Source organism: Lethenteron reissneri, chromosome 55, assembly GCF_015708825.2.
Source record: "Lethenteron reissneri isolate LAM-NWPU_2019-01 chromosome 55, ASM1570882v1, whole genome shotgun sequence".
NCBI lineage: Eukaryota > Metazoa > Chordata > Hyperoartia > Petromyzontiformes > Petromyzontidae > Lethenteron > Lethenteron reissneri.
The window spans coordinates 9,284,648-9,303,516 of record NC_083833.1 but is presented as its reverse complement, the minus strand read 5'-3'; the positions used below and the strand labels follow the sequence as shown (position 1 = coordinate 9,303,516).

At 48.9% G+C, this 18,869-nt stretch overlaps 1 protein-coding gene across 2 annotated transcripts in view; it reads left to right on the top strand.

Annotated features, from left to right (window-relative positions):
- LOC133356790 (lysozyme C-1/C-2-like) overlaps nucleotides 1-13,664 on the top strand; it is a 62,471-nt gene extending 48,807 nt beyond the window's left edge. For both annotated transcript variants that reach the window (XM_061574476.1, XM_061574474.1), the window contains exons 3-4: nucleotides 4,289-4,364; nucleotides 12,580-13,664. In XM_061574476.1, the coding sequence (XP_061430460.1) occupies nucleotides 4,289-4,364; nucleotides 12,580-12,646 (143 nt within the window). In that variant the 3' untranslated portion in view covers nucleotides 12,647-13,664. The remainder of the gene's footprint in view (nucleotides 1-4,288; nucleotides 4,365-12,579) is intronic.
- Nucleotides 13,665-18,869: the final 5,205 nt, after the last annotated feature.

The following is an 18,869-nucleotide window of genomic DNA, read 5'->3' as shown; positions in this document are numbered from 1 at the left end:
CGTCATTGCCATTGTCTTCATTGCCATCATCATCATCATCGCCATTGTCTTCATTACCTTCATCATAATCGTCATTGCCATTGTCTTCATTACCGTCATCATAATCGTCATCATCGCCATTGTCTTCATTACCGTTATCATAATCGTCATCATCGCCATTGTCTTCATTACCGTCATCATAATCGTCATCATCGCCATTGTCTTCATTACCGTCATCATAATCGTCATCATCGTCATTGTCTTCATTACCGTCATCATAATCGTCATCATTGCCATTGTCTTCATTACTGTCATCATAATCGTCATCATCGCCATTGTCTTCATTACCGTCATCATAATCGTCATCATTGCCATTGTCTTCATAACCGTCATCATAATCGTCATCATTGCCATTGTCTTCATTACCGTCATCATAATCGTCATCATTGCCATTGTCTTCATTACCGTCATCATAATCGTCATCATTGCCATTGTCTTCATTACCGTCATCATAATCGTCATCATTGCCATTGTCTTCATTACCGTTATCATAATCGTCATCATTGGCATTGTCTTCATTACCGTCATCATAATCGTCATCATTGGCATTGTCTTCATTACCGTCATCATAATCGTCATCATTGCCATTGTCTTCATTACTGTTATCATAATCGTCATCATTGGCATTGTCTTCATTACCGTCATCATGATCGTCACCATTGCCATTGTCTTCATTACCGTCATCATAATCGTCATCATTGCCATTTTCTTCATTACCGTCATCATAATCGTCATCATCGCCATTGTCTTCATTACCGTCATCATAATAGTCATCATTGCCATTGTCTTCATAACCGTCATCATAATCGTCATCATTGGCATTGTCTTCATTACCGTCATCATAATCGTCATCATTGCCATTGTCTTCATTACCGTCATCATAATCGTCATCATTGCCATTGTCTTCATTACCGTAATCATAATCGTCATCGTCATTGTCTTCATTACCGTCATCATAATCGTCATCATCGCCATTGTCTTCATTACCGTCATCATAATCGTCATCATTGTCATTGTCTTCATTACCGTCATCATAATCGTCATCATTGTCATTGTCTTCATTACCGTCATCATAATCGTCATCATTGCCATTGTCTTCATTACCGTCATCATAATCGTCATCGCCATTGTCTTCATTACCGTCATCATAATCGTCATCATTGCCATTGTCTTCATTACCGTCATCATAATCGTCATCATTGCCATTGTCTTCATTACCGTCATCATAATCGTCATCGCCATTGTCTTCATTACCGTCATCAAAATCGTCATCATTGCCATTGTCTTCATTGCCGTCATCATAATCGTCATCGCCATTGTCTTCATTACTGTCATCATAATCGTCATCATTGCCATTGTCTTCATTACCTTCATCATAATCGTCATCGCCATTGTCTTCATTACCGTTATCATAATCGTCATCGCCATTGTCTTCATTACCGTCATCATAATCGTCATCGCCATTGTCTTCATTACCTTCATCATAATCGTCATCATCGCCATTGTCTTCATTACCATCATCATAATCGTCATTGCCATTGTCTTCATTGCCATCATCATCATCATCGCCATTGTCTTCATTACCTTCATCATAATCGTCATTGCCATTGTCTTCATTACCGTCATCATAATCGTCATCATCGCCATTGTCTTCATTACCGTTATCATAATCGTCATCATCGCCATTGTCTTCATTACCGTCATCATAATCGTCATCATCGCCATTGTCTTCATTACCGTCATCATAATCGTCATCATCGTCATTGTCTTCATTACCGTCATCATAATCGTCATCATTGCCATTGTCTTCATTACTGTCATCATAATCGTCATCATCGCCATTGTCTTCATTACCGTCATCATAATCGTCATCATTGCCATTGTCTTCATAACCGTCATCATAATCGTCATCATTGCCATTGTCTTCATTACCGTCATCATAATCGTCATCATTGCCATTGTCTTCATTACCGTCATCATAATCGTCATCATTGCCATTGTCTTCATTACCGTCATCATAATCGTCATCATTGCCATTGTCTTCATTACCGTTATCATAATCGTCATCATTGGCATTGTGTTCATTACCGTCATCATAATCGTCATCATTGGCATTGTCTTCATTACCGTCATCATAATCGTCATCATTGCCATTGTCTTCATTACTGTTATCATAATCGTCATCATTGGCATTGTCTTCATTACCGTCATCATGATCGTCACCATTGCCATTGTCTTCATTACCGTCATCATAATCGTCATCATTGCCATTTTCTTCATTACCGTCATCATAATCGTCATCATCGCCATTGTCTTCATTACCGTCATCATAATAGTCATCATTGCCATTGTCTTCATAACCGTCATCATAATCGTCATCATTGGCATTGTCTTCATTACCGTCATCATAATCGTCATCATTGCCATTGTCTTCATTACCGTCATCATAATCGTCATCATTGCCATTGTCTTCATTACCGTAATCATAATCGTCATCGTCATTGTCTTCATTACCGTCATCATAATCGTCATCATCGCCATTGTCTTCATTACCGTCATCATAATCGTCATCATTGTCATTGTCTTCATTACCGTCATCATAATCGTCATCATTGTCATTGTCTTCATTACCGTCATCATAATCGTCATCATTGTCATTGTCTTCATTACCGTCATCATAATCGTCATCGTCATTGTCTTCATTACCGTCATCATAATCATCATCGCCATTGTCTTCATTATCGTCATCATAATCGTCATCATTGCCATTGTCTTCATTACCGTCATCTTAATCGTCATCATCGCCATTGTCTTCATTACCGTTATCATAATCGTCATCATCGCCATTGTTTTCATTACCGTCATCATAATCGTCATCATTTGCCATTGTCTTCATTACCGTCATTATAATCGTCATCATCGCCATTGTTTTCATTACCGTCATCATAATCGTCATCATTTGCCATTGTCTTCATTACCGTCATCATAATCGTCATCATTGCCATTGTCTTCATTACCGTCATCATAATCGTCATCGCCATTATGCTCGTCATTGTCTTCATTATCGCCATAATCATCGCCATCGTCGTCGGTCACAGTCTACTCCTCACTCTGGCTCCTCTCTGAGTGGACTCTCTCTCTGCTCTCCCCCTGCTCTGCGTGGCTTTCCTCCGGGCCCTTTGGACCCCTCCTACCTCGGCCAGATCACGGCGCCGTGTGCCCGGCGCTCGGCCACACACGCTGCTACTGATGCTCCTGCTGTTATGGAGTGACTCGTGCAGCCAGCTATGGCTGCAATGTTTGGTCGTACATGTTATGTATATCGTTTATTGTTAAATTTGAATCACAGTTCCTATGGTCACTGTTACATTGTTTTTATAGCTTTATTTTGGTGATTTTGAAAACGTTTTGGTTTAGCCATGTTTGTTTGTTGAAGTACAGAGTTAGCCTGATAACTTTAATCTAAATCGTATTATGGTTGTTATTGTTTAACTTGCATCCCACTGGGATTTTTGCACACAGCGTTGATATACGGTGCTTTTTCTGGAAAACTTTGCCGTTTTTTCGTGGATTTTTCTGTTGCGTGTCGTCACTTTAAGATGTTTCTTGTTCATGTTTTTGTTTGTTGCGGTTGCACTTGAGTCAAGAGCTGCATGGCTCACAGGGCTATACCTAATACATGAAACTGAAAACTGAAAAGTCGGCACCAACACCGCCGCACGAGCTGATCTCACCACTCCGTCTCCACCGTGGAGGTCTTCTCAGACGCGTTCTCTATTCCTTGGCTGCCACTCTGTTATTGTCCTTGACCACAGGCCACGTGACGTGTCCTGTCGAAGCCTTTTTGATGTGCTATGAAGGCCCGTTTCCTGAAACTTCTATTATGTTGAGAAATGTAATATAGCTTTTTTGTGGGTCTAGGGTTAGATGTGTGAGTGTATGTGTCTCTGTGCGAGGAGTCTGTGTCCGTTTAATCCATGGCTTTCTGTGTGAGTCTGTGATTCTATGTGAGTCTATGTATCTGTGTGTAAGTCTATGGGTCTCTACTTCAGTCGATGGTTCTCTGTGTAAGTCTATGGGGCTCTATGTGAGTTTATGGTGACCGGGCTGAGACCACCATCTCACTGCCGGTGTAATCACCGTCAGCGCCGAACACCCGCGTTGGAACCCAGGAGCTCAGCGGTGCCACTCTCCGCATCTCTGCCACCGCTCTGCTGCTTCTTCTCAACGTCCTTGCTGTTGTTCACAGATCTCCTTGACGACGACATCACAAAGTCCGTCGCCTGCGCCAAGTTGATTCTCAAGCAGCAGGGACTGAAGGCCTGGTGCGTAGCCACGGCACACGCAGCAGCAGGACACGGCACGGTTCACCACGAATCGGCATCGTCATCGGCATCATCGTCATCTGCATCGGCAGCTTCGCCAGCACCATCCACATCGGCATCATCCTCGTCATCACCAGCGGAATCATCATCATCAGCATCGTCATCTTCGGCGTTATCAGCCATATCATTGTCGGCATCATTATCAGCGTCATCATCTGCTCGATCACCAGCAGCGTCAAGGTGGCACGGTGGTTCACTTGTTACCATAAGACCACAAATTATTTAAGTTCAATTCCCTGCCACGGCTAACATCAGTGACGAGTGATATCTGAACCAGTCCTCGCACTGACCAGGGTGGTGAAGTATGGTCAAAGAATCCCACATGACTCAATGCGACGTGAGGATGTCTTCGTGCAGCAGTGGATTGACAAAGGGCTGTACATGTGTAGTGGTGATACGCGCTGGGATTAGGGATCGTATGCCAGCGCGTAATGATTCGCTGTGTATGTGGTGACGCGCGCTGACGGAGGAGGATCAGGGGTCAGCGCGGGGTCGTGGGTTACGGGGTACTGATTGGCTGTGTGCCGGTGACGCGCTGAGAGGGAGTGATCGGGTGGCAGCGCGGTGTGATTGGTGGAGTAGTGTTAACACGCGCTGGGGAAAACGGATCGTAGAGAGAGTGCGGCGTGATTGGTTCACTAAGGAGCGATGCTCACGTCGACGTCCGCATCAGCTCCGTCTCTCGTGAGCAGGGGCTATAAAAGGGGATGCACACAGGCGTAAGGGCAGTATGTAACCAGCGAAGAATGAAGACGGGGATGAAGACATAGGGCCCTGCGGTACCTAGTCCCGCTGTCCTAACGGGACCGGGACTCTGTGTAACCCAGAGGCGAGTGTAGTGTGTGTAGCCATAGGCATAGGGTCTACACGAGCCGAATGCATTGTGTGTAGCCAGAGGCATAGGGTCTACACGAGTCAAGTGTATTGTGTGTAGCCAGAGGCATAGGGTCTACACGAGTCAAGTGTATTGTGTGTAGCCAGAAGCATAGAGTCTACACGAGTTAAGTGGAGTGTATAGTCCAAAGGATAGAGACCACCCGTTGTATTGTGACACGTCAAGATTTAATAAAAGTGTGTTACCCGTCAAGAAGTTCCTGCCGTCAATTCCAATACTTCAACTGGCGTCAGAAGTGAAACGGTCTTCCAAGCATGGATACAAGGAAGACCCGTCGGACCCACGGGATTGACTGCGGGGACAACCTCGACGACTCGGGCCAGCTGGCATCGGGGGGTGAGGACGAGGAATTGCCCACGCTGCAGGATCCGCCAACGGCGCCGGACGAGCGACGGGGGACCGACGCCGTGCTCCGCGAGGCGCACTCCCGTCTGGCGGAGCTGCTGCTCGCCGCCGCGTCCATCCTGGCGGAGATCAGCTCGTCGGGAGGAGCGGGGACGGCGGCGGACGTTCTACAGGGTCGCCCCGCAGATTCCCGCCAAAATGACTTGGCGATTCCCGCCATTTCATCTGCGCCGACTTTTGGCGGGAACGGCCATCACCACGTGGCAGCGGTTCTCCAAGCGCGCCTGCTTACGTCACCAACGCGCGCTGCGGACCGCCATCAAACACCCGCCACTGGGGCCGCCATCTTACACACCGACGGGGCGGCGGAGAGGAAGCACGAGGCGGAGGACGACTTCATCTTTCAACAGCGCCTTCCCACGTTGTCAGCCTTCAAGGCGGAAGGCGGGGACTGGGGCCAATTTCAGCGCAGGTTTTTGGCGCATCAGGAGATGTCCGCCTGGTCCGACGCTACGGCACTGCGGGCACTGCCTGCCATGCTGGACGACAACGCGCTCGCGGCCTTCACGTCCGCACGCAGGTCGGACCGCTCCACGCTCAAGGATGCGCTGGCTCTCATGGCCAAGGTCTACGGTCCTCCCTCGGCGTGTCGCCATCATTTTTATGCAAGACGGAAGGCGGACACGGAGATCGTGCTCGCCTATCGCACGGCGTTGCTGGCTCTCGCCGATGCCGCGTTCCCTCGTATGGACGAGGAGGGCCAAGATGCGATGGTTTTGGAGCAACTGCTCAAGTTGGCGCAGGACCTGGGGGTCCCCATCAACACGGCCGACGAGACTGATATTTCTTCCTTACGGGTCGCTACGAGCATACAAGCGCACGAGGTCCTTCAACGTAAACAGAGGGTCGTCTGCAACGCTGCCGTGGCCTCAGCTCCGGGCCCGGTAGTCACCGTGCCCCAAGTCGTCAGCCCACGAGAAAAGGCGTTCATCGCGGGACGACCGGGGGACTGGAGGTCGGGGGGTCGTTCGCCTCTGCGATCGGCCCGCAAGCTGGAGCAACCGAGATCTCCGACGACTGTCATCACGTGTTATAACTGCGGCCTCCGGGGCCATGTGGCCTCCGGTTGCCGCGCCCCACGTCAGCGCGCCATGGGACCTCGGCTGGACGACGAACAAGGCCCCAAGTCATCCCTACAAACCCCGGCAAGTCGCGGCACCTCACATACTCGGCCCGCATACTCGACACGCATGGGCCGTCGCGTTGCGGCGGAGGAGAGCCGAGTAGGGTTCGGGGATTCGGTTCGGCGAGGGGGGTTCGGCCGGGACCGGGGAGACATTAAATGGTCGGAGTTGGGGCACAGAATAGTGGCTGCCTCAGCGGGTTCATCCGTCGTTACGGGATCTATTGATGGGGTCGAGGTCAGGGTGTTAGTGGACACGGGGGCATCGGCGACTATTATATCGGACCTCATTTATAACATTCTCCCTGTACAATGTCGTCCGCTTCTTCCGGTGGATGTGCCATTTTACGCCGCTAACGGGGGATCGTTGGGCATTATCGGTCAGATTAGGGCGTCCATTTGCATTGGAGATATCAAATTGTCGGGACCCGTTTTCGTTTCGTCCTCCCTGGCGGTTCCTTGTCTATTGGGCACTGTTTTTTGGCGAAAATGCCCATCAAAATTCTCATTGATCAGCGTTGCATTGAACTACCATCGGGTCGCCGTATTTCATTTTTGACGAGCCCTACTGAAATTCGGACGGCGTGCGCTACGATACAAGCGTTAGCGACACAGACCGTGCACGTGCCCCCGGGTTCACAAATGTTAATTCCGTACCGGTTGCGGAAACCGTGGGTGAGGGAGGCCTCGGAACAAGGCATGCTTTTGGGTCCTTCTAATAGGGCTGTTGGAGGTCTCGATTTGTCGGTGGCTCACACTTTGGTTGGGGCTGACAGGGATCCGTTTGTGATGGTTTTAAACGCTGGGTCGCGGCCGGCCGTCATTCAGCAGGGCACCGTGCTAGCTCACGCGGCGCGGGTCCCTGCGGAAGAGCGGCTAGTTGCGCAGGCTGATCCGAGCCCCATGCAAAACGTTAAACCGAAGGAGGACCTCGAATGGGTCGATTCGCTGTGCGCGGACTCTGACGATTTGTCAGCGGTACAGTTGGGTGCGCTGCGCGGGTTGCTGATTGAATTTTCGGATGTCTTCAGTAAACATAAGTATGACATTGGGTGCACGGACCTGTTACGCCACCACATTGAAACGGGCGATGCGGCACCGGTCAGGCTAAATCCCTTCCGACTGAGTCCTGCTGAGAAGGAACATGTTCAGTCGGCCGTTAACGATATGCTAGAAGCCGACATTATTTCGCCTTCTTCCAGTCCTTGGGGAGCACCTATTGTGCTCGTTAAAAAGCAGGATGGGTCCTTGCGATTTTGCGTCGATTTCCGTCGCCTGAATAAGATCTCTGTGGCCGACGCGTATCCGCTCCCCAGGATGGACGAGTCCCTCGATGCATTGTCTGGTGCGCGATACTTTTCGACTCTTGATTTATTATCCGGATTCTGGCAGTTGCCACTCGACGAAGAGTCTAAGCCTAAGACTGCATTTCGGACTCCAGGGGGCCTGTTTCAGTTTAACCGGTTACCCATGGGACTTCACTCCTCTCCTGCGACGTTTCAGCGCCTTATGGAGTTGGTTTTGTCGGGCTTGCAATGGGATACGTGCCTGATTTACCTTGACAATGTCATTGTTTTCAGTAAAACGTTTGAAGAACACCTCCAGCGATTGAGAGGGGTGTTCTTGCGAACGCGATCGGCTAAATTAAAGTTTAAACCGGCCAAATGCCACCTTTTTCGTAAATCCGTTAGATACTTGGGTCACATTGTCGACTCTTCGGGGATTTCTACCGATCCTGCGAAGACGGACTGTGTCAGTTCGTGGCCGACGCCCACGTCAGTTTCGGACGTGCGCAGTTTCATCGGTTTTGCTTCTTATTATCGCCGATTCGTTGAGCACTTCGCCACCATTGCAAAACCCTTGCACGCTCTAACGGCGAAAGGAGTGAAGTTCCGATGGGGACCGGAGGAGGAGGCTGCATTCTGCTCCCTCCGGGACGCCTTGGTAGGGGCCCCACCCTTGCGCTATCCTGACTTTGCGAGTCCCTTCTTGCTAGACACGGATGCTAGCAACACGGGCATTGGGGGGGTGCTGTCCCAAGTCGTTGGGGGGGTCGAACGGGTGGTCGCCTATGGTAGCAGGGTGTTGTCGCCGGCAGAGCAGCGCTACTGCGTCACCCGTCGCGAGCTGCTTGCCATTGTTTTTTTCGTACAACAATTCAGACCATATCTCTATGGTCGTCACTTTACGGTCCGGACGGACCACGCGGCGCTCCAGTATTCATTGCGGGTCGCCCAGCCCTCGGGCCAATTGTCGCGGTGGTTGGAAGTCCTCCAGGACTATCAGTTCACGACTACATACCGTAAGGGGTTGCGACACACAAATGCCGATGCCCTGTCGCGGTTGTTGCCTTGTCACAAATGTGCGTGCTTATCGGGATCGGCGCGCTGTAAACCGCCAGTTACGGAAGGTATGGAGGCGTTGGTTGCGACCGCGGGCACACCAATTGGGGATGTTCCCGCTACCCCAGGGGGTCAGGACTCGCTGCTCTCACTGTCGCTGATTGAGTGGGGCCGTCTCCAAATGGCGGACAGCTCCCTGCTAGCATTGCGCCGCAGGACGGGGGGTTCCGAAGGTGACCATGAACGAACTGGCTCCTACGTACTTAAGCAAGGCCTGTTAATGAGATGGGACAGTTTGTCCCGGCGGCACGCGATTGTGGTGCCTTCTGCTGTGAGGGGGAAGGTTGTCTTGGCCGCACACGAACGCCTCTTGCATTTGGGAGTTAACAAAACGCTTGCCCTGCTTCAGCGTGACTATTATTGGCCGGGAATGGGGAGTGACGTGGTGAATATTCTGAAGGGTTGTGTTGAGTGCGCCAGACGGAAACCACCGCCCGTGGCAGCTAATCCACCGCTGCAATCTATTCAGGTCTCGCGCACTAACGAGCTCGTTGCACTCGATATTCTGGGGCCTTTTCCAGTCACGCCTAGGGGTAATAAGTACCTGTTGGTGGGGGTCGAATATTTTACCCGGTGGCCTATGGCGTGGCCACTCGCCAACCAGTCGGCGGCGGCTGTGACGGACGCCTTTGTCCAGGGCTACGTCCTGGACAAGGGGGCTCCCGAACGCTTGCTGACCGACCAAGGGAAAAATTTTTCGAGTAAATTACTGCAAGAGGTGTGCGACCTGTTGGGTACTAAGAAGGTGCGTACCTCCCCGTACCACCCGCAGACGGACGGGATGGTGGAGAGGCTCCACAGGACATTGACTTCTATGCTGTGCCAGCAGGTGTGTGAGGCACATGTTGATTGGGACCTGCAGGTCCCTGGGGTCCTCGCCGCGTATAGAATGGCCCCCCATGCAGCTACGGGATTTTCCCCGTTTTATCTGATGTACGGTCGGGAAGCCGACCCGCCCATGGAAACGCAGCTGGGCCTGCCCGCACCACGAACTAATTCGAAATTGGCAGAGCATATTAAATTTAATATTCATAAGCTGACAGAGGCAAGGGAGGCCGCACGGCTTAATTCACGGGCTCGCCAAATTGCAAACGAGCGGTTGCGTGCACGGAAGGTGTCCGTGCACAACTGGGAACCAGGTGACAGGGCCTGGCTGCATTGCCCTCAGGCACCTTTGGCTACGTCGCCTAAATTGTTGAAGCCATGGCGGGGACCCGTGGAGGTCGTGCGGGTTGCACGCCCCCAGTGCGTTCAGATAAAATGGGGAAAACGCCGTTGGTACGTCCACCCCTCCCGACTGAAACCGTTCTCGCCTCCATATGGCCTCCCCTTGTGTCGTGAGGGCCGAGCATGTGACGTGACCGATGACCCTAAGGGGGAAATGTCTTTGCCTGATCCTCACATGTCTCCGCCTGATCCGCTCCCAGGTGTCTCGGAACTGACAGCTGCCGACCACCGGCGGCCGGATCTTCGCGGCGGGGCCGGTCCTTCCAGGCCCGATCCGCGCCGTCTAGAGCTGCAGGAGCCACCGGACGGTCGCCAGCGTCCCGTCCCATACGACGGACCGGCCAGACGGACTCGCGCTAGGTCGCGCTACTTTTTATGACCTACCACGTGAGGAGTCGAGGCAGCCGGAGCGCCTCGTCACTGCGTTTAGTCACAGAGACACTTGGCGCGTTCGTTTTCTGGAGTTCGCTTTTATTGTGTTGTTCATCGGGCTGTATATTGCTTCCTAATTAAGTGTTGTTGTTGTTGCGTTACGGGGCACACTGGGGGGGATGGGGTTCTTTTTTTTATTATTGCGTTAACGTTGGGTTGTGTTGTTGGTTAACAGCCGGGCCGGCTGCAAGCTATGTGGGAGGGGGTGATGTAGTGGTGATACGCGCTGGGATTAGGGATCGTATGCCAGCGCGTAATGATTGGCTGTGTATGTGGTGACGCGCGCTGACGGAGGAGGATCAGGGGTCAGCACGGGGTCGTGGGTTACGGGGTACTGATTGGCTGTGTGCCGGTGACGCGCTGAGAGGGAGTGATCGGGTGGCAGCGCGGTGTGATTGGTGGAGTAGTGTTAACACGCGCTGGGGAAAACGGATCGTAGAGAGAGTGCGTCGTGATTGGTTCACTAAGGAGCGATGCTCACGTCGACGTCCGCATCAGCTCCGTCTCTCGTGAGCAGGGGCTATAAAAGGGGATGCACACAGGCGTAAGGGCAGTATGTAACCAGCGAAGAATGAAGACGGGGATGAAGACATAGGGCCCTGCGGTACCTAGTCCCGCTGTCCTAACGGGACCGGGACTCTGTGTAACCCAGAGGCGAGTGTAGTGTGTGTAGCCATAGGCATAGGGTCTACACGAGCCGAATGCATTGTGTGTAGCCAGAGGCATAGGGTCTACACGAGTCAAGTGTATTGTGTGTAGCCAGAGGCATAGGGTCTACACGAGTCAAGTGTATTGTGTGTAGCCAGAAGCATAGAGTCTACACGAGTTAAGTGGAGTGTATAGTCCAAAGGATAGAGACCACCCGTTGTATTGTGACACGTCAAGATTTAATAAAAGTGTGTTACCCGTCAAGAAGTTCCTGCCGTCAATTCCAATACTTCACATGTATTAGTGTGTGCGTGCGAGTGAATAAACCGTGAGTTTGAGTTTTGTGTAGAGGCCGACCAAAACTGATTTTCTGGTTTCGGCCGAAACCGAAAGTCAACTGAAAGTAAAAAATTTACTTTCGTCCGAAACCGAAACTACGCCGAAAGAGGCCATTTTCCAACTTTTGGCGCCGAAACCGAAACCGGATGTCGGTCGGCCTCTAGTTGTGTGATACAACACTGGGGAGTCTCAGCGAGCTTCCCACGCGATAAGAGACTTGCATCGCATGTCAACGCCATTGCAAGGGGGCACCCCCAGTAGCAGCTGTCCCTGTGAGGCACCAGGTGGATTCAGCACCGGGCGCTCTGAGCGGGTATCGGTCTGTCAGTCGAGGGGGGAGACAGCTGCTGCTGTGGGATCTCAAAGGAGTCATTTGCGGTGCGATTTTTGTTTTAAATGTGGACCATGACACCAGCGCACACTAACGCACTGCGAGTGAATTTGACGACGCTTCGTAGTATTGTCGGGGGTTAAAACACACCGCAGTGTTAACCATGGTGGCCTCCCGGATTCGAAGCACGACTCTTTGCAACCAGCGGCTGGGCCACTACGCACAACTAACTGAACGAACGGACTAGGGGTGACTGAACGGACTGGCCGAGTCAACGAACTGACCCAGAGCGAGCGAGCGAACGAACGAGCGGGATGAACTAACGAACGAACGGCGGCTCCCTTCCGTTGCAGGTATGGCTGGAAGTCGAAGTGTCAGGACTTCGACGTGTCGGTGTACCTGCAGGGCTGTAAGTTCTAGACGTGACGCCGCAGGAGGAGGAGACGGGGGCTTTGGCCGGGGGACGCCGCTCGCCCAACGTCGCTGCTGGGTTCATCTCGGCTCGCTCCGAGCTTGCTTTGAAACACAAACAGACCGAAACAAAAACGGAAACATTGCATTGATCACGCCACGGGATATTGACAAAGCCGATCAGAATGATGTCATCTGACAATCTATAGCGCGGGTAATCGGAATATAAATGTTTAGTGGAAGGAATCCGATGAGCTGTGAAGCTATTTGATCACAAGATGTCCAGTCGAGCACGGGGTCAGAACGTGACATCAATGACCAATACAAACTCACGATAGGAGTGCACAGTATAAGAAATGTAAACAAATTACTTGAGCAATATATACGAAGAAAACTAAACTTTTTTGAGGTAAGGCGTGTTGCTCAGAGGCCTATGGACGCCGCGGTGGCGAGATGTTAACTACCTCGCCTGGCATACAGGAGGTCGTAGGTTCGATCCACGACCCTGACGCCTGCTGCTGTATATTTGCGCGTCTCTCCCGGTGGTGGCATGGATTTTTCTCACGCCTTTTAGAGTATATGGCTTCTATACATTTCCACATGATGATGATGATGACAAATAAGCCACTTCGTAGGGCTATCATTTGTGATGGGCCCGGTCGCTTCTGAGAAGAAAACAACAAATTCTTACCGAGTAAAGTAAAACAAATGATGTGCTAATTATGACGTCACCCGCTACTGCACTACACTGTGATCATTGGGGCATCGTCTATTATCGAATGGTAACACAACCATGTATACACACACACAGCCAGCCCTTGGGGTCTATCCACTACTTCACCACGCTTGTTAATGCAACCAGCACTATAGAACCTGTTATGCACCCATGCACAAGCACTGTCCGGTCTGTATAATTGCAAATTGTGTTTTTTATATTTACTGCTTAAGAAGATAATTTTCTAATTGCGTGCGTTCATTATGTCGCCGTAACTACCAATAAACCAATCGCATGTCGCTATGAGCAATGCCTTTCTGGTCAGCCTCGTTCTCCTTCGTAACGAAAAAGGGACCGCTGCACCATCCGTGCCACCGGAGCGGAGGACGCAATGCGTCGGTAGAGAGAGAGAGAAAGAGACAGAGACTAATGACTTTTAAACAAGTTATTGCTACCGGCAGCAATTTCTCTGGAGCCACTTTCGACGCGGGATCGCCAAAAAACAACAACCAGGCAAACATGGTGAATCTGATGGCTGGGTGTATGGAATTTATGTGGTCGAGAAATTGGTCTAGAGCAGGCCGGCCATGTGGCCAGATGACAAAAGTGTCCTCTACGTACCTCTTCCATAAGGTCGGGCGTAGAGTGGCAGTCTGGATGGCGTCAGTCTCAAATTTCTCCATGAAGATGTTGGCTACAACCGGAGATAGGGGGGAGCCCATTGGGGTGCCCTCAGTTTGCTTGTAGAAAGTTCCATTCCAGGTGAAGTATGTATTGGTTAAGCAGTGTCTCACCAGGGGGGGTACCCCAGCATTCAGTCCTTGATGAGCCAAGTCTTCAATGATTGTGATGGTGTCAGGTACAGGAACTTTGGTGAATAAGGAAACCACATCAAAACTGACAAGCAGGTCGTCTGGGGACTGGGCAATCCCCTTGATTGTCGATACCAGGTCAGTAGAGTTTAGTACCGCAGAGGTGGTTTTTCCAGTGAAAGGCCGTAGGATTTCAGACAAAAAACGAGCCAATTTATAGGTGGGGGAGTTGATAGTAGAGACAATGGAACGAAGAGGTGTATCTTCTTTATGTATCTTTGGCAAGCCGTATAATCTTGGTGGCCTGCCTGCAGAAGGTTTCAACGAGAACTGTTTGGTCTGATCAATTAATGGGGTTGAATCAGAAATGATTTGCTTGGTTTTAGAAACGAGGCTGTTGGTGGGGTCTCTTTTTATTTTTGTATAGCTGCTATCGTTGAGTAGTTCTTGGATTTTGTTGTTGTATTCTGTTTTGTCCATGATGACAGTGGCATTGCCTTTGTCGGCTGAGAGGATGACAATGTCATCCCTCTTTTTTAATTGAGCTAATTCAAAACGCTCATCTTTGCTGATGTTGCTAGCTGGCATCTTAGCGTTTTTGAGGGTTGCAGAGATTTCAGATCTTGCTACGTCTGCAGCGATGTGACTCAGGCCCTTGAGAGCTACATCTACTCTAGCAATTATATCATTAACTGGTATGTGTCTAGGTGTGACTGCAAAGTTTAGTCCTTTAGCTAAAACGGATTTCAGACCTTCAGAAATAGACTCTGTTACTGCGATTAATTACGACTTTGTTAACATCTAGCTTTTAAATGTGTGGGTCCGGTTTCTTCTTTGAGAGGCGGTTGAATTTGGAAATCAAGTTGTCCTTACATTTGATCGACATAGCGGCAGCTGAAGAGGCAGTCATTTTAACTACATGTTCCCAATCCGATGTGGACATTGTTGCACTCAAAGATAAGTGTGATTTGTAGAGTGTCTTGTCTAGCTGATCTAGTTCGGTGCGCGTAAGTCTGATTTTCTCTGAGATAAGAGCTAAGCTAGTTCTAGACAGAATTCGTTTCGTATTAGAAGAAGTTACAGCAGCAGATGTTAGTGTAAATGCGTTTGGTATTACCTTAGAGTCGCGGCATCTCTTCAGAAAGGTGAGAGACTCGATTAGCTGAGCCTTCTTATCCCGGAGCTTGTTGAAGGATCTCAAAGTTATGTAGAAACCCTCCCCGTAGAGGCGGTTAAATTTCGATTTAAAGCTTTCGTGACTGCAGGGATTCATCTTCTTGGTTCTTTCGGTAAAGTCACGTAGAAGGGAAGTAATAAAATAATAAAAATAAAACATAATAAAATAATTCTCACGACGTTTCGGCCACAACGCAAGCAGCCGTCCTCAGGTGAAGAATGAAACACCACCAAGCTTTGAGCGTATATTTAAGCTGGTTTGGAGGGGAGGGAGGTGGGACCAAATGTAAGGACAACTTGATTTCCAAATTCAAGCGCCTCTCAAAGAAGAAACCGGACCCACACATTGAAAAGCTAGATGTTAACAAAGTCGTAATTAATCGCAGTAACAGTTCTATTTCTGAAGGTCTGAAATCCGTTTTAGCTAAAGGACTAAACTTTGCAGTCACACCTAGACACATACCAGTTAATGATATAATTGCTAGAGTAGATGTAGCTCTCAAGGGCCTGAGTCACATTGCTGCAGACGTAGCAAGATCCGAAATCTCTGCAACCCTCAAAAACGCTAAGATGCCAGCTAGCAACATCAGCAAAGATGAGCGTTTTGAATTAGCTCAATTAAAAAAGAGGGATGACATTGTCATCCTCTCAGCCGACAAAGGCAATGCCACTGTCATCATGGACAAAACAGAATACAACAAAATCCAAGAACTACTCAACGATCACTATAAATCCTTTATATGCGTGGCGGCTAGAGTCCTCTCGTCCTCTGGCTTGAGATGGCTGCCACCTATGGGTCAGATGATTGTCTGCCACCATTAAGCAATTGGTAATTAAATATTTAATTTGTTTTCCCTAAACAGTGTAAAATTTTGGATTTTTTTTTCACGAAAATTAATTGTCACACACAACGAGTCTGTGTGGAAAATGTCAGCTCGATTGGATCACGGGAAGTGGGTGAAAAAACGAGCGAAAGATTTGCACGGTCCGAAGCAAGCGAACTTAATATAAAGGATTTAAAAATATATTCGCCTGTGGAGGACGCGGGGATCGATCCCGCGACCTTTGGCATTGGAAGCGAGGGCGCTGCCAACTGCGCTACTCCACCACGGCCTGTGGAGGGGTTACGCTCTGGGCTCTTACACTCTGACGTTCAGCCAAAGCCATGAATGCGTTCTATTTGAATATATGTAAAATAAAATTTTTTTGCCTAAAAAGTGTAAAATTTTGGGAATTTTTTTTCACGATCAATAATTGTCTGGCACAACGAGTCTGTGTGGAAAATGTCAGCTCGATTGGATCACGGCAAGTGGGTTAAAAAACGACCGAAAGATTTGCACGGTCCTAAGCAAGCAAGCACGCACGCAAGCAAGCAAGCAAGCACGCGAACTTAATATAAAGGATTTAAAAAGAGACCCCACCAACAGCCTCGTCTCTAAAACCAAGCAAATCATTTCTGATTCAACCCCATTAATTGATCAGACCAAACAGTTCTCGTTGAAACCTTCTGCAGCCAGGCCACCAAGATTATACGGCTTGCCAAAGATACATAAAGAAGATACACCTCTTCGTCCCATTGTCTCTACTATCAACTCCCCCACCTATAAATTGGCTCGTTTTTTGTCTGAAATCCTACGGCCTTTCACTGGAAAAACCACCTCTGCGGTACTAAACTCTACTGACCTGGTATCGACAATCAAGGGGATTGCCCTGTCCCCAGACGACCTGCTTGTCAGTTTTGATGTGGTTTCCTTATTCACCAAAGTTCCTGTACCTGACACCATCACAATCATTGAAGACTTGGTTAATCAAGGACTGAATGCTGGGGTACCCCCCCTGGTGAGACACTGCTTAACCAATACATACTTCACCTGGAATGGAACTTTCTACAAGCAAACTGAGGGCACCCCAATGGGCTCCCCCCTATCTCCGGTTGTAGCCAACATCTTCATGGAGAAATTTGAGACTGACGCCATCCAGACTGCCACTCTACGCCCGATCTTATGGAAGAGGTACGTAGACGACACTTTTGTCATCTGGCCACATGGCCAGCCTGCTCTAGACCAATTTCTCGACCACATCAATTCCATACACCCAGCCATCAGATTCACCATGGAAGTCGAAAAAGATGGCAAGCTACCCTTTTTGGATGTCCTAATTAAAAGGAGACCTGATGCTTCAATGAGCCACTCTGTCTACAGGAAAGCCACCCATACAGATGCTTACCTAAAACCGGATTCCCACCACCATCCATCCCAGAAAAATTCCCTCATCAAGACTCTATACCATAGAGCCCAATGCATCTCCGACCAGGAACACATTGCCAGTGAACTCAAACACGTACGCCAAGCTCTTAAGGCTAATGGTTACTCCGACTACACAATCCGCAAAGCCATCACTCCAACCATCAAGAAGGATCCTGTTGAGGAGCCTTTCAAGACCATCACCTTACCCTACATTGCTGGGGTCACAAAAAAGATCTCAAAAATCCTGATTAAACACAAGATCCAGGTCCGATTCAACACAGTACATAAAATCCGTGATCTGGTCCCGTCTGTAAAAGATGTGGTTCCAGACATACAGTACCCTGGCGTCTACAAACTAAGTTGCCTCTGTGGTAGCAGTTACATTGGAGAAACAAAACGACATGTCTCGGACCGCATCCGTAAACATAAAGCAGACCTGAAACACGGTAGGACAAACACCTCAGCCGTGGCAGATCACTGTTACAACTCAGTGGGCTCACATGACATTGACTTCTCCAAGACAGAGGTTCTCTGCAAGCCATCTGGCTATCATGAGAGATTCGTTCATGAGGCGATCCACATATACAAACACAGAGACAATTTCAACCGAGAAAATGGATTCTGGCTTAGCAATCATTGGAAGGACGTAATAAACCATTTCGGATCTTAACTGATTGTGTTCACGTTTACGGTGACTTTCAGACCGCGTTCCACTCACTGGCATTGTATTCTCCGCAGGGAATGGATTCTTTGCTCTGCTGCAAGTTTCCCCCCACGACTCACCCATTGACACGACGGTCAATGGTACAGTGTATAATAACAAATAGTATAACATTTATATGCTTAATACAATGTACAAAGTAATATATAGTATCGTAATTGTATAGTTAACATATAGCAGTGTGATACCACATTAGGGTGGGTAGAATAATACATAGTGTTATATTAAAATGTATAAGGTGGTTTATAGCAATACAGTATATAATTTAATTTTGGGTTTGTCTATGGCAGTATATAGTACGGTGTAGACTCGTGTGATGTAAGAGAATAAAGTTTAGATGGCAGCATATTATATAATTTTTACGACGTAGAATTGTAATGTATTACTTACTGTTAGTAACTCAGCTTATTGTAGAGTATAGTAAGTATACTGATGATGCTATGTAGTTTATACTTTAGTTGTTTATGTAGTTTACACTTTAGTTTTCTACGTGGTTGTTTAGTAACTGCAGCTACATACTATTAACATTCCTTTCCTTTGTTAATGCTACCCCCCTTCCCCC